The 14,692-nt window shown below is 46.1% G+C and overlaps 8 protein-coding genes across 8 annotated transcripts; 2 read left to right on the top strand and 6 right to left on the bottom strand.

The window, feature by feature from the left end:
* Positions 1–517: 517 nt before the first annotated feature.
* On the bottom strand, positions 518–742 carry F5147DRAFT_562182 (uncharacterized protein; the record flags this gene model as incomplete). Its single annotated transcript, XM_041430608.1, has 1 exon — positions 518–742. A coding segment is annotated over one exon (225 nt), but the record flags the coding sequence as incomplete, so codon positions are not given.
* A 600-nt stretch (positions 743–1,342) lies between these two features.
* Positions 1,343–1,741, bottom strand: F5147DRAFT_657126 (uncharacterized protein; the record flags this gene model as incomplete). The annotated part of the gene is made up of 2 exons (XM_041434211.1): positions 1,343–1,529; positions 1,590–1,741. The coding sequence occupies 2 exons, from the start codon at positions 1,739–1,741 to the stop codon at positions 1,343–1,345; spliced, it is 339 nt and encodes a 112-aa protein (XP_041287615.1).
* A 521-nt stretch (positions 1,742–2,262) lies between these two features.
* F5147DRAFT_778961 (uncharacterized protein) lies at positions 2,263–3,156 on the bottom strand (the record flags this gene model as incomplete). The annotated part of the gene is made up of 2 exons (XM_041442213.1): positions 2,263–2,490; positions 2,536–3,156. 2 exons carry the CDS (start codon positions 3,154–3,156, stop codon positions 2,263–2,265), a joined length of 849 nt encoding a protein of 282 aa, XP_041287614.1.
* A 507-nt stretch (positions 3,157–3,663) lies between these two features.
* F5147DRAFT_778960 (uncharacterized protein) lies at positions 3,664–3,949 on the bottom strand (the record flags this gene model as incomplete). Its single annotated transcript, XM_041442212.1, has 2 exons — positions 3,664–3,721; positions 3,768–3,949. The coding sequence occupies 2 exons, from the start codon at positions 3,947–3,949 to the stop codon at positions 3,664–3,666; spliced, it is 240 nt and encodes a 79-aa protein (XP_041287613.1).
* A 583-nt stretch (positions 3,950–4,532) lies between these two features.
* F5147DRAFT_819885 (uncharacterized protein) lies at positions 4,533–5,539 on the top strand (the record flags this gene model as incomplete). Its single annotated transcript, XM_041443654.1, has 3 exons — positions 4,533–4,568; positions 4,642–5,300; positions 5,413–5,539. 3 exons carry the CDS (start codon positions 4,533–4,535, stop codon positions 5,537–5,539), a joined length of 822 nt encoding a protein of 273 aa, XP_041287612.1.
* A 2,181-nt stretch (positions 5,540–7,720) lies between these two features.
* Positions 7,721–11,367, bottom strand: F5147DRAFT_657123 (uncharacterized protein; the record flags this gene model as incomplete). The annotated part of the gene is made up of 13 exons (XM_041434210.1): positions 7,721–7,909; positions 7,956–8,006; positions 8,070–8,121; positions 8,142–8,395; positions 8,478–8,769; positions 8,832–8,945; positions 9,106–9,581; positions 9,766–10,181; positions 10,268–10,459; positions 10,539–10,757; positions 10,844–10,932; positions 10,990–11,283; positions 11,330–11,367. 13 exons carry the CDS (start codon positions 11,365–11,367, stop codon positions 7,721–7,723), a joined length of 2,676 nt encoding a protein of 891 aa, XP_041287611.1.
* Positions 11,368–11,932: 565 nt separating this feature from the next.
* Positions 11,933–12,094, bottom strand: F5147DRAFT_537000 (uncharacterized protein; the record flags this gene model as incomplete). The annotated part of the gene is made up of 1 exon (XM_041430173.1): positions 11,933–12,094. A coding segment is annotated over one exon (162 nt), but the record flags the coding sequence as incomplete, so codon positions are not given.
* Positions 12,095–12,862: 768 nt separating this feature from the next.
* F5147DRAFT_657122 (uncharacterized protein) lies at positions 12,863–14,467 on the top strand (the record flags this gene model as incomplete). The annotated part of the gene is made up of 6 exons (XM_041434209.1): positions 12,863–13,055; positions 13,092–13,116; positions 13,169–13,269; positions 13,306–13,524; positions 13,582–14,394; positions 14,436–14,467. 6 exons carry the CDS (start codon positions 12,863–12,865, stop codon positions 14,465–14,467), a joined length of 1,383 nt encoding a protein of 460 aa, XP_041287609.1.
* Positions 14,468–14,692: the final 225 nt, after the last annotated feature.

The following is a 14,692-nucleotide window of genomic DNA, read 5'->3' as shown; positions in this document are numbered from 1 at the left end:
CTGTACAGGATTTGTATACTACTGAGGACATAACGGAGAAACAGTCAGTGCAGTGTGAGGTGTTAAGATGGGAGTGAAGTGGGCCGCTTCTAGAGGCTACTGAGAGACCAGAAGAGATCAGACTAGAGTCCAGAGTAAGTTGCCAAAGAGGCAGTAAGCACTGGACTCTGGGATATGGGCGACGGTAGCAAAGTGTATGGAATGATACCGTAAGTGAAATGGCAAGGTTAGACACATAAAAGACATAGAAATGCGTACTGTAGAGGTGAATAATCATATAACTAACATGAGGCTATGCGAGGCTATGGACAGAGCATGTGGTATGACTATTACTAGTCTATTGGAACTTAGTAAAATAAAGACGGAAATGAATAAGGGATGGAAAATAAAGCATACTAACTGATAAGGGAAATACTAAAGGGAAAAGGCATGGAAGATAGGAGCTGACCGGATCTGGAAGTCCAGAAGTCCAGAGATGATTGTGTGATTGGTCCAGGTCCGGAACACGGGATATGACACCACCCCACCAACAAACTTTAGCAAGTGTCCACCATTGACCTACTGGAGCGAACATGAACCAATATTGTGCACCTCCCTGATGAAAGCAGTGAGTCAAGAAGTTACCATGGATGCCAGCACCAGTAGTAGACTCATTGATCCATTTTTGTACAGTATCATGAGATATCGGCTGTCCAGGATGCATAACACTATTTGCACTCATGGCAGGAAAGAGGAAGTCGTTTGGCAGGAGGGTGCGCCCATAATGAAATGATTCGAGCCACTTGATCCAAATCATGGTCCAGAAGAAACTGTCACATGCTGGCACATCAGGGCATGGATAAATCTTGTAGTGATTTGCTGGTAAGGTCATTTAGTCATGCACTATCTATATCAGCTCTTGAATTTGATGCAAGTGACTCACATCTCAAGTCTGCCTCCCATTGGCCTTTGTCTACCTTCTTTTGCCATCCTTTCCGGTTCGCAAGAAAGATCTCAAAGTATGACGTACATCTATTCAGTGTTAGTGTCTCATTTGCAAGGTATGTCTTGAGTACGCCATCCAAAACGGTAGTGTCGAGTAAGATGTCCTTTCATTGTAATTTGATGAGCTCAAAACACCTGCAGATATACTACAAGTCAGATTGCATATGGACCACGAATGAGCGGGATTGCACCTGGTCCACAACGTCCATCCATTTGATGCAAACATGACTTGCTCAAGATGGCGGGTGAGTTTTGTTCTCATTTCTAAGTCTAAACAAATATCTGAGGGCCGAGTGCCATTCATCACCTTCTGAATCATTTTCAGTGCAATATCCAGTGGGCATGCAGCCTGGTGCCATCAGAATGCCTGATCCATGTAGTCCTTCATCATCGCCATCGAGTGAGTCCGATCTCCACCCTCTGCAATCGCCTTATGCTTGATTGACGACAGCACATCATAGATGTCTGCGGAATCAGCAGGATTTCCTTCCCAGCGTTGTTTTGCCTCATTGAAGTGCCATTTGCCATGATAGGTATCACCATCTCTAAACGTAGGTCAGTGCTCATGTGTTCATGTTCATGTATGTACTCATGATAACTCCCACATCTTCTTAAATGCTGAACGGATGCTCTCGACTGTAGTTTTGCTGAGGTTCTTGTGGAATCCTTTCAGGGACATGTACAGTGCGAGCACTTTGTCAGAGCATCTGTTTGGTATGCTCTCAAATGCATCTTTGAATGCAATGTCCTCATACATGTCATTGTTGGCAGTTATTTCAGCAGTTGTGAGCAGTGGAATGAGTGAGCCTTGAAAGATGTCATCCCTCCGAGTCTCGCTGACAGTAGAACTTTTAAAGTGGCTTGCCAGCCATTCCTGTCCACAACGAACATGCCTGGCATAGTTTGTCCTTGTGTTGCTTGCCTGGAAGTGAGTTTTGATGCCATGTTCCTTACACCTCTGTACATCTACTAAAGCTGTCTTCTCAACAGCTGATCTCTTCTTTCAGCCAGGTTTCTTCTGAATATTGGTGTCTGGTGGGTGTTTGGCCTCGGTGGAGTCCTTCTTTAGCCGTGTCATTTTCTGCAAATGCAAAACGAGCGAGTGGTGTGGTACAAAGCTAGTTTAGATTTTTGGGACAGAGATTGTGTTAGGGGCCTGTAGCCAATTTATATTCAATGCCATTTCACATTTCATCCCATTCAGCCTGTGAGAGTGAGCACAAATGACATTAAGATTGGTGTTAATGCTATACTGACAATTTATAAACTAATATACTGCTATACCACTTCTGGTGCGATGTGCGAGAGTATCACCTTTGGAACATGCATATACAAGGCAGACAACTGGCCAGGAGTAGCGTTTCCCAGAGTATTGCGCCCCAAGCACCGACAGTCAACCTTAATGCTGTAAACTTCAATGTCGTGCCTCAAAGCCATAAGTGTCGACGGAGAAATGATTTTGAATGTCTGTCGAAGGTCTGCCTGGTCTGCTGAGCACTTTGGCAACTAAAACACAAGTTAGCAGCTGCCTACGAACACAGTGCTGCTTACCTTGCATAAGGCATGCAGATAGGCACCCTCCCATATACCCCCATACATCTTCTCAACGATTGCATCATCCTCCCAGCTCAAATGCTGACGGCAAAAGTCTGCAAGATTCACAAGATCTGGTTGATAGAATGAGATGTCCCAGGGCAATGCAGCTGCACCGGCCAAAAAAGATGTGAAAGTGTGAACATACTTGCTGACTACTGCATGCTGAGGAAAACCTTGAGGAATGTGTTCTGCAACTGCCTTGTACCTGCGCTCAAGCGAATTGTAAGAATTAGTAGAAAGTAGGGTATGGAGATCCTCAATGAGCTCCTTAGCCCACTCAGAGAATTCATCTGGTGTCATGGAGAGGAATGCATCGAGCAACATCTGGCCGATTTTACTGTGCAGCGCCACCTTGTGCATGATTTCAATACCACAGCCAGGCACACCAGCATCATAGTCACCGCCTATGAGCAGAGCAATTAGCAGCTGGTCTCCTCGGGTTAATGAGCAGCCATGTTCAAGGCCATCCTCCATGAACACCTGGACGTTGAGATAGTCTTTGTCGTTTTTCGCACCGACAAAAATCAATGGCAGCACATCAACAGAAAAATGGCAGCATACCTTCTCATGATGCATGGAGCTCCGAAGATCAAGATATCGCTGTCCTCAGTCATCACAGCATCAATGACACCATGGACATTCATGGCAGCCAGCTCCACTTCAGCTTCGCTTAGGGCCTGGTATGGTACTGGTGAGATGGTGACATCATAAGGGGAGAGAATGTACTTCAGTCCAGTGAAAGCTAAACACCTCCAGCATGTGCTGAAAGTCATGAGTGAGCCAGTGGGTGCTACTTCTAACCTTGTGGCCTTTGTCTGGCAAGCACTTGAGGCCATCAAAGACAAAAACTGCATGCAGTGGCAGCTTCAGCAGTGTCCGCAGTCGAAAGAACAGTGTCCACAACTCTGATGACTTTCCAGCTCCTGCATGATTGATCTGAAAGACAGCGCAGATGCTGTGTATCCACAGGCTAACAGCATGAGTGAGTTCAACAAACATACAAAAAAAGAGAAGCATCATGCCTAGCATCAATCCCAATCTTGAATAATCAGAGCTTGTGGTCACCTTCGACGTCTTCAGTTTTCAGCTCTGACACTGTGGGAAGTGCTTGATGTCCGACTGGATCTCAGCATCAGAAACACTACCAAGATGTGTTAGCATAAGAAATGAAAGAGGTCAAAACTTACATTTTGTAGGGGCTCATAGCGGCCTGGTTCTGGGCAGCATCACTAACACGAAGAACATTCATTCTAGAGATAGTATCAGCATCTTTTGTAGCCTGTCTCTGAGAGTTGTCACAGTAGGCAGGGATGGTGATGATGGTGTCACTGATATTGTAGCCCAAGTAGGACTTAGCAGTCTCCTTCATCTTAAGAAGAACCATCAACAAGATTTCCTGGGGAGAAAACTCCTGCTCTACTCAGATGTGAGGCTTACCAGCCTTGTTGAAAACAGTGAAGGGGAAGTGCTTGATGTCTGACTGGACCTTGGCATCAAAAACACTACCAAGATATGGTTAGTACAAGAAATGGAAAAAGAGGTCAAAACTTATACGTTGTGGGGGCTCATAGTGGCCTGGTTCTGGGTAGCATTACCGATCAACTGTTTGTTGTTGGCATAAAGTCCTGAGGCCCTGTCTATCAATTTCTAACACTCCTTCCTCCATCTGACTTGAAGTCTCTTCTCGTCATCTCTGACAGTCTTAGGATCGACTCCTATAGACTTACCACCTCCGCCTCTACCTTAGGTAGTCCTCCGCTGTTTCCTTTCTAGTTTGGACATCGTCTGGATTAGTATTATCACTTGTTCCCGAACGTCCGCCGGAATTCCCACGCATCGGACTCCGGACTCCAGACATTGTCCTTTAGCCCTCGGAAGTTAGGGGCACGTACTCGGGTAAGGGGCGCAGCACACGAGCTGAAGCCAAGCCCTTCGGATCCGAACCATTGAGCATGTTCTTAACAGGTGGATGGGCTGATGGTGAGCACGTATGTTTCCTGTGCTCGCACCTGATGCTTCACTGACACGGGTGTTTTTTTTTCTCATCATGTTTATTTTTAGCGTGACACGCTCGTTCGCTACCTTCTTGACGAACTACATGCATATGAAACCGACTATAGTGATGCCCTTGCCCCCATCTCCCGTGGCACTGATGCCTCTCTTGCTGGTGAACATGCACTTACTAGACCAGCATCCACAGAAGAGCTTCACATGGTGCATGCATCTGTTGCGGCAGATGTCAACAGCCTGCGCAATGACATGCGCTCCCTAACAAGTGTTGTAGTGCAGGCTGCCTGCAGCACAGCAATCACTCTCCAACACATCAATTTGAGCCACCACTTTACCAATGTCTTTGAGTGTGCTTCCCGCACAACAACTCCACCATATACCACACAACCTGTCGGAAGAGCACCCACCACAGTCGAACGGCCACTCTCACCCAGACCTGTTGTCAGCCCAATGCCTACCATGACCCTATCCACCTCCAGCACATCACGACAGCCCCGAGTCCCCACCACAGCATCCAGGTCGCAGAAACTCCCTACGCCTGGCCTCATAATCCCTCAGGTTCCAGTCACTCATCCCAATGGCACTTCCAGCCCAAAGAACAAATCCTGGAAGGAAATCGTCAAGCACTGGCTTATTGGCGATTGGGACCGAGGACTGATGACACCATTGAAGGATTGGCCAAGGGAGTGGTACCAAGGCGCCAATAGACAGTTTGCATCAAAGTACCACCAAAGGGTGACCATCGCGCTGGAATTCATCAATTAGTAAGTCCCTGCTGGTATCTGCTATTCCAGTACTACTCACCTTCTGTTTTGCTTCCAGGTATGAGTCAAATGAGGCGCGCTTCCTCACAGCCTATCCAGAGGCTGAGCTCGGCCACACACAACTTCTGAAGGCCGTGAACCAGGCATGCACTGCACAAGGGGACCACATCTCTCGCAACAAATGACACTTCGGCTGGCAACTTCCTCATTTCGCTTCTCAAGAAGGACTGGCAAAATGTTTCATTGCTGCATATCAAAAGCATGATGGGCAAACCCATTCATCTATTCTAAGCTGCTAGGGTGCATAGGGTTGGGTCTGGGTGAGAGCTGGATGAGAACTAATGAGGCTTACCACCCGCTGTTGGCTGTCATTGATTATAATGTCCACTACCTTACTCGCTGTTGTTAATCATGAGCGCTGTGCTCCTTTTTGCACTCTGTTTTTCAGTCAGAACTCACAGCGTCACACAAATCTGGTCATGTGCCAGCAAGGTCAGTGAATCCCACCTCAAAAAGGTAATTGATTGGTGTCACGTGCCCTCACGTGGCATTTTGGCTGAGTGCCACTGTAAATTTCTCGACATAAGTCTTCATTCACTACTAAGTCGTGTGGATCCAGGTTTTTAACAATGCTGCAACATTCCACAGCAAGGTCAAACAGATCACACTTACTGTCGTGTCAAACTCAAGGCAACCGGTTTGTTGAAGAAAGCAATGTATCTACATGGCCATCCTGATTCTGAGGTATGTTGTTTGTCGTCCTTGATATTCAATTCTAAATATCTAGTACTAGGGTCATGCATCTAACTTTGCGAACAATGTGATCCAGATCGCTTGCCATAAGTCACTTTATGACAATGGTTCCAAATCACTAAAGCAATTCGCTGAGTTTCAGAAGACTGTTCCACCCCCAGCGCTCTTTCTCATTGGGACTATTGTGAGTGCGCCTGTAGTATGCTTAAAGTGTGTTTGCTGATTCTGAGTTTATTCTACTAAGATTCATAATGTGATCTATATCTACAGTAAATATGGCCAGGTAAATGGCGCCAAGCAGGTATAGTGGATGGGCCGGATATACAGGTTGGCCGGACGGATGTGTTTACTCAGGGCAAACAAGTGGGCCAGAGGAATGTGTATGCCCAGCTAACTCAGATGGGCCGAGGCTGGTTTCCTGATAGAAATGGGCCAGGTGCACCCAAGGAAAATGGATGTGCCGGATAGACAGGTTGGCCGGATGAATGGGTGCCCAGGGCAAATGGGTGGGCTGGCCAGATGTGTGTACCTAGGGAACACGGGTGGACCGATAAGATATATTTGTAGACATTAGTATAGTAATATACCATATAAATATTAAGAATGGAAAAAGCGATGTACTGGGGGGAAAGCAAGCCGAAAGAATACTATGACACCGGGCATCCAGTCAAAGCTATCATCCGGTAGGTAGAAAGGTATAAACTGTACCGGGTCATATACTGTCTGGATGTCCAGTGGAAGAGCACACCTCTCTTCCTTGCTGAAACCAAGCCGGAGATATATTGATGCATCCGGGGGTGATCTTCCCATCCAAACTGGGATAGAAATTGGACTTGTGAGTCCACCATTCAGTAGGCTTGCTGGTCGTGATGCTATTGTTAAGCAAATTGCCCATGGAGTTTGTAGTGCAATGCATATCTGTCTAGATATACCCAGATGAGATGCAATACAAAATGAATGCCCATAGATGACAGACCATTAACATGCCAGTCATGGCTCCAGGCAAATACCAGACAATAATTCTGCCACCAGAATCAATGATGACGCTTGGTTTTGCCAAGATCAGATGTGCTTCCGGAGGGAATCTTTCCAAAAGACTTTGCTCCCATTTCTCATTTCGACCGGATTCATATTTGTCAACGGATTCATTATATCTAACCATGTCAATGTTAAGATGAACTGTCGGCAAGTTAGTCAACTGGAAAGGATGATATACAAAAATGAATACCAGGATTAGAGTAAGCGATGGCCAGGACATTGGCAAGGTGCTCCAATGCAATACAGGTGTTGACATCCAAGAGTCTGATGCTCATTTGCTTTGCTTGCCATTGATGAATTTTGGACATGAAGATGTCATACACCAATTCACCGGCAAGGTAGGTCTGGTATAATGCCCAGTCTTGTGGGATTCTTGCCATGTGTGCAAGAACAAAATGAGTGATGAGGAAAGAAAGAAGACCGGTCTGATCAATCCATGACCAGGATGAGCCGGTATTAACATCATTCACACGACCTGATGTACTCTAGAAATCACCACCATTGTCTATTGCAATTCAATACAAGAAGCAGTATGAAATATACACAATGAATGCTTTCAGATATCAAATTATACTTTACTGTCCTTCGGATGCACTGTCATCTGTGTTCAACCGGTCCATGAGCGCCTGTGAGGACAACACAGCCCTCCTGATCTCCTCAACCAGCCCAGCTAAGCATGCCAACCTATCACTTGAATGTTCAAGTTTCATCATTCTCCCTTGCAATATGTTCATGAGCTCTTGACCAATTGTTGTCTGCTGGCACTGTGCAAGTGATGCCAATCCAATTGTCTCCGGTGTGCGTGCGGACCAGGCCAAGCTTGAGCATATATGGAAGCAGTCCAGTTTCCACATGATCCGGCTATTATAATATTGAATGTTGGCTTTAGTGAGGATGCAGGCCGTCAATGTTTCAAGGACTCACAAGTTCTGCAAAATGGCCCTCAACCAACTCCATCACATCTTGGACAGATGACCTTGGCAACATGTCTGACACCTTGCAAGAGGCAAGATTGTCCTTCCACCATGCATTAAAGTAGTCTGGCATCCGGGCAATATCATATTCATCTGATTGATTGCAGTGCACAAGAGGTCCAATGCTTTGATCTCCATGAAAATCTCAGTGACATCTGGCTGCCGGTCTACCAATGTATGTGCCATCCTGATTGCAATCACATCATGAAGGAGCGTTGGAATGACAGCGGAGCACCTGCTAAGGAAGGTTATATTGATGAAAGGCGTGACAAAGGTCTATATGACAAATGACAACTTTGAGATCAAGGCAATATAAGGATGACCGGGTGACTGGATGACCGGATGACTGGACACTCACCTCCATTTCCCATTTCATGAGTGTGTGGAATGCTTCTGCATATCCAGGCAGGGATGTGGCAAAGCTCTTGTCCACATACAGGCGCATGGCCAACAAACGCAAATTGGCATAGAATAGGGCATGAGAAATCTCTCCAGCAGTGACCTGACCATCTGAATAAGCCATCATGACTTGGGCAGAGCCAACCAGATCTCCAGTATGGTTCATAGAGAGCAAAAAGAAAATGATGCAGCAATTGTAGCGGTGGTTGTTGTGGTAGTGGTGAGACCAACAGAGTATGATTATGTACGTCCTATCAAATTACATATTGACTAATCTGGGAAATATACAACCAGTAACCATGAATTATCTCACAACCTGTATATCACCCTGAATGTCCGGAATGAATTTGCCAAACGAATCTGCCGCATGTCCGGCCAGGTCATGATATATTTGAGATTGTCTGGTGGCACATTGCTTGGCCTTGTGCTTGAAAAAATTGATCATCCACTGCATTTCATGTTCGACAAGAATGACCTCTTCATTCCAACGATCACAAAGTGCCTTGGTCCGGAGCCAGTTCACCCAGTAGACTATTTAGTGGGTGAGACCGGATAACCTGATATCACCGGATGCTATGGATACTCACATTCTGTCATTTCCGGATGTATCACCCTGAACATCAAGGGACCAGAACCATGCGAGGGTGGTGTTCCTCTGACCACATGCATTTGGATCTGCCACAGCAGTGCTTGTTTTCAGGTGTTCTTTCTCTAACGGAAGATATTTCTTCAAGAGGTTGTGATTAGGGAGTCGACCTAGCTGCAACCGGCATTTCGAGTATATCCTGACATTGAGCTTTACTGCTGCTTCCACTGAACGAACTTGAGTCCATGCCTGGGTTGAGGCAGCTTGTGATTTGGCGGACCGGACAGTATCCCGGAATATCACAGTTTTATCTCCCAAATGAACTCTAATTGCATGGAGTGCATCATTGGCCTGGCCTTCACGGAGGACGGTTTCTTCTTTCATGAGATCTGTTAGACCCAATGCCTTGCATCTGGCCTCACCAAGGTTAGAAGGCAAAGGTGTTAAGATGGGAGTGAAGTGGGCCACTTCTAGAGGCTACTGAGAGACCAGAAGAGATCAGACTAGAGTCCAGAGTAAGTTGCCAAAGAGGCAGTAAGCACTGGACTCTGGGATATGGGCGACGTATGGTAAACAAATGTAAACAGACAAGCCATAATCAAAGGGTAAGTAATAACTCGACCTAGGGACATCTGTAGAGGTGAATAATCATATAACTAACAAAAGGTATGATAGTAAGCTCTGATTGAAATATGGAGGTATGTGTTTCCGGATCCAGATGTTGATCATGATCATCGAGATCGGAATAATCTTCTTCATCCAGTGAATCATGATCCCTGTCTACCGGAGAATCTGGTTCATTTGCATCGACTTCACATCCAAGATAAGTGGATGCCATCTCAAGAAAGTTTGTTATCTGAGTTTGCAGCTTATCTCTAAGTCGGGCCACTCTCAGTAATTGAATGTCTGTAGGATGTCTCCTGAGCCTTTTAACATCTCTAGAGAGAGAGATTTGGAATTCTTCTATGGTGAGACCCGGTTGTGAGCCAAGTGGCAGCCCCTCATCGACTGATAGAATTGGTGACCAAATGATCCGGACGATTTTGAGCCTGTAGCAGGCGCAACTCCTATTGCTTTCTGGTTGGAGCTGTACATCATGGCATTCAAATCATAATGAGAATGCCATGAGGCCCAGATGAGTAGTGGTAAAATTTGACACTTACCCTTTTCCAACCGGACCTCATAAATATCCATGGCTGTTGGATCCTCCAATCGGTTTGCATGGGCAAGTGCCTCTTCCGCTTCCCAAAGAATGACCATGTCAGGGTGAGCTGTCTCATTAAGATTTTGAAATGACATTTTGCTCTCTGCAGCACCCCTGGCAGCCTCTTTAAACTTTCTGCAGAGAAATTTGGCTGTAGGGCAAGTCAGCCAGGAAGGTATGATATGAGACCGGAAGATATTTGTACATCTGGCCGGAGATTGGCAACTCACTCATGCGGATCATTTTAATGAAGTTGCAATCATTCATTTGATAATCCAATACCTCCTTGCGATGCGGAGTTCCCATGCCCCTAGCTGATGGAGAGATTATGTTTAAAGATGCCCAGAGGGTTTCCATGATCTCTCCATCAATCCTGCCGGTTCCACGGATAAAATTTGAGGCATACTGGACATAGCAGCTGTCCTGATGGCCATGTACATGCCACAAACCTATTCCAGGAATGATTCCATGCCGATGGGGATGGAAAGATACGTGCTGGATGCGATCTGGTCCTTCAAAAACTTATGATACTGACAATTTATGTCGTAGAAGGTTATGGCTTGTGAGATTCCATCTGTATTGTAGTTGAGTGCTTGACTCAAGGCATAGTCCATGTTCATCTGCCTAATTATTTGGGATGATCAGTAAGACCGGAAATAACCGGATGCGATGGTTATTTACCTTTCACCCTTCTGAAAATCCACCATGGAATGTGGGACAAAACATCCATGCTGTGCACATGCACATCCTCCTATACCAGTGGCCTCTAGCTTTTGTCGGGAGGCATTTGCTTGATTGACTGCGTGGTGATTGTTACAATCTGATCTTTGGACACGGTCTTGTGCAATGGATAAATGACTCTTGTATCTTTCATCTCCAACCATGAATGCAAGACCGTCCATCAATGATACTTCATCGGATGGATTCACTGGATGGAGGTGCTCAGCTTTGAAATTACCATCCATGACCAAAGTCCTGGTGAATAGCCATGAAGGTGTGTTGTCCGGCCGGGTGGATGTACTGATCTTCAGGTCCAAGTTTATCCCCGGTTAAGGACATGCTAGGCAAAACAGGGCGAGGTCACCGGCCTTTGGCTCATTGCTTTTGTGTGCAAACCTATGCCACTTGTAGAGCTTGCATTGATGCCACTGCCTGGCAGTTCTCATGAGCTCTCTGTAGCGATCCTGCAGATGCTGTTGTTTAATCACCGGATGACCGAGTGCAGACAATGACAACTGACTGGAACCATCAATGGAAAGATGCTTGAGGTCAGCCTCTGGATCTTACTGTAGTAATTCATGGCTGATGTACCACATTCAAGGTTGTCGAGCAGAGAGTTATCCAAGACAGAATGTGAATGCAGTTTTTGGTCTGGTGAATGATGCTGGAAACAAGCCTGCTTGAAAGAGCTGAATATCCCGGGTGAGAGCACCGGGGCACTGGCAATATGATATGGATACAGAGTGAACACCAGATTTGTCTACTATGGTGATAGCCGGATGATCCAAGTTGGTGACAAGTGGAATGGAAGCTCCCTCCGGATAATCATCATAGTTTATATTTTCATCGGTATCTGACCATTCAAACAGGTCTGATGTGTATTCAGTGCTGCTGGGGCATGGAGTGTATGAGCGAGGTGAATGAGCAGGCTGACTTTAATGAGTGAAGTTTCTTGAAAAAATGATCCGGTCCATTGACTGATGTGATGGAATGGATGTCTTTGATGTTGGGTTCTGCAGCAGTCTGTGCAAAACAACGGCTCATCAAAACAGCCATGGCATTTATAAACCCCATCCTTCTTGCAGACAGAACAAAGCCGGTCCAGGGGAGGGGCTTCTCTGACCATTAGTAAATTGATGTAGTCCTTGAACTTGTGCTTCCATTGCCGGAGATATTTGTTCTGACCCTTCATTGCCATAAGTTGTGTCATTTCCAAGTCGGTTAACCAAACACATCGTAATCCTGCCATCATCCCAAATTTGCATAGATTTCCTCCGGTATCAATGTGTCTCCCTATACACCATATTTAAGAGTATTTCTGTATGCAACCCACATACTATATGATGAACTTGGTCTAAGTGTGCATGTTTTACAATTCTAAGTTCTACAATAGAGAAACACAGGACATATTGAGCCTGAGGGTATCATGCTGCCGGATCATCTCTAATGTTGAGTGCATGTGGTGATCGACTATGTAATCTTATACTGTATCCTTTCTTCTACCAATACCTCAACTGCTTTGCAATGGCCCGATCCAACTCATCAGCACACAGTCCCCAAAAGACCAAGCAGAAATTGACAAAGGAAGAGCTGCTAAGCCCCTAAGATGGATTCTCGGCTGTTGAAGAAAAGGAAACTTGTGAGCAACTGATCCTCTAATTGTATAAATGCTCATGATGTATGAAGATGTACCGGGACTGGTTGTATAATCGGAGAGCTGAAAAGACTCTTAAAAAAAAAAGTTCGGTAAGACATGGACTGCCCAATTGGTGATAGAACACCAGTACAAGTAGGAGATAATTGAAAAGCTGGAGCAAGGCCAGGAGGGAAGGAGATGATTAAAAACTACCAGGGAGCGGTCAATGCAATTATGGGAGGTTTATGTGAAGAGCAGCTGGAGGAAGCAAAGAAGACTGCAATAGAGTGGTCTAGCAAGGCTCCTCCTACGGATGTCCAGGCCGAGTTCGCTCAGAAGAAAGCTCCTGGTATGATGAAAGATCTTGCGACTCAGTTATGGAGGCAGGCTGGTATGAGGATATTTATATTGTCAGCATGAAAAACAGAGGAAGGGGAAGTGAGGATCAATGGGTGAGTTGCATTCTTGTGCTCACAACTGGTGAAGGGCTGATCCGGTCATCAGAATGGACTTCAATGAACAGTTGGAAGGTAATAGTTTCACCGATACAAAGGACTGGAAGCCCATGTTATCAGAGTGGAATGCCTATGTCGGAGAAGAGTTCGGTGAGCTTCTGTTATGTGCAATGTTGATTGATCCAGTCAAGTACTTACACCATGTTGTGATACCAGCAGTCGATCAGAATGATGAGGATGACAATGAGGATATGGGGGGGAAGGAGAGCGGAAAGCACAGGAGAAAAAAGGAGGAATTTGCCTTGGAGGTGGATGCCTATGGGCTTCCAGTCATGCCAGATATCGAGGCCCTCAGCCTAGAGAAAAAAAAGTGTCTTATCTGCACATTCCTCACAAGACACTACAGTACGTCTCATGAATTAAATATCTGAAGATTTAATCAAGCAACTATGTATTTTGCAGGGTTTTGCAGTCAAAAGCCGAAGGCTTCCATTCCTTGGTCTGCAGTAAGGGAGGCTCAGGATGATTTTATTGAGCCCAAGTTTTTACCTGCCGGTGTGAAGATCAAGGACCCGTCAAAGCTTCAGTTGCATGAAGCCGACAGGTTGTTAGAGTTCTGGCATCAGAGACAAAAGGACGCGGTTCCATCAACATTTGAATTCAAAGGCTGGCAAGACCACGACAAGGAGATGAGAGAACCAGTGAAGAGGACCTCTGGGCAGGTGGAACAAGACTTGAGCACCGAGGAGGAAGATCGTGATGAAGGTGCTATGGATGGCATGAGATCCGGTCTAGCTACTGCAAAGACCAAGGTTCCGGTTAAAAAGCCGGCCAGAAGGACAGAACACCGGTCACAACAACTGACCGGGAAGCTGACCGGACAGGTGGAGCAGGAGTCAAGTAGTGAGGGGGAGGATGGTGACGAAGGTGCTGACTATGGCATGAGATCCGGTCTGGTGACAGCAAAGACCAGGGTTCTGGTTAAAAACACAACCGGAAGGAAGGAACACCAGTCACGAAACCCAACTGGCAAGCCGACCAGACAGGTGGAGCAGGAGTCAGGCAGTGAGGAGGAGGATGGCAAGGAAGGTGCTGGCGATGGCACCAGACCCGGTCTAATGACTGCCAAGACCAAGGTTCCAGTTGAAAAGCCGACCGGAATGATTGAGCCCACCGTTCCAGCTACAGCAAAGGCCAGGGTTCCAGTTAAAAAACCAACTGGCAAGCCGACTGGGAAGTCAACTGGAAGGATGGAACACCAGTCAAGTGGCGAGGGTAATGGAGGGAATGAAGACGTCCATTTGCTGTTTTCAAAGTCCAAATCAATTGGAAGGCGAAATCGAACTGACCAATCTGATTCAGAGCAGGAAGATTCTGTCCAGGTGAGGAAGATGCATCGAAAGGAACCTACACCCAAATCAACGGCACCTTCGACGACACAAGCCACACGTAAAACAAGGAAGACAAACGGAGCTCAAGTTGATCACCTGGAGCCAAAGAGATCTGCTAGAACCACAAAGGTGTCTTACAAAGTGAACTACATGCAAAGGCAGTAATCATCGGGATCCATAGA

Source organism: Suillus discolor, assembly GCF_016758755.1.
Source record: "Suillus discolor strain FC423 chromosome Unknown F5147scaffold_78, whole genome shotgun sequence".
Classification (NCBI taxonomy): domain Eukaryota; kingdom Fungi; phylum Basidiomycota; class Agaricomycetes; order Boletales; family Suillaceae; genus Suillus; species Suillus discolor.
Note: the sequence above shows the minus strand (reverse complement) of the source record. Positions and strands in the feature narration are given on the sequence as shown.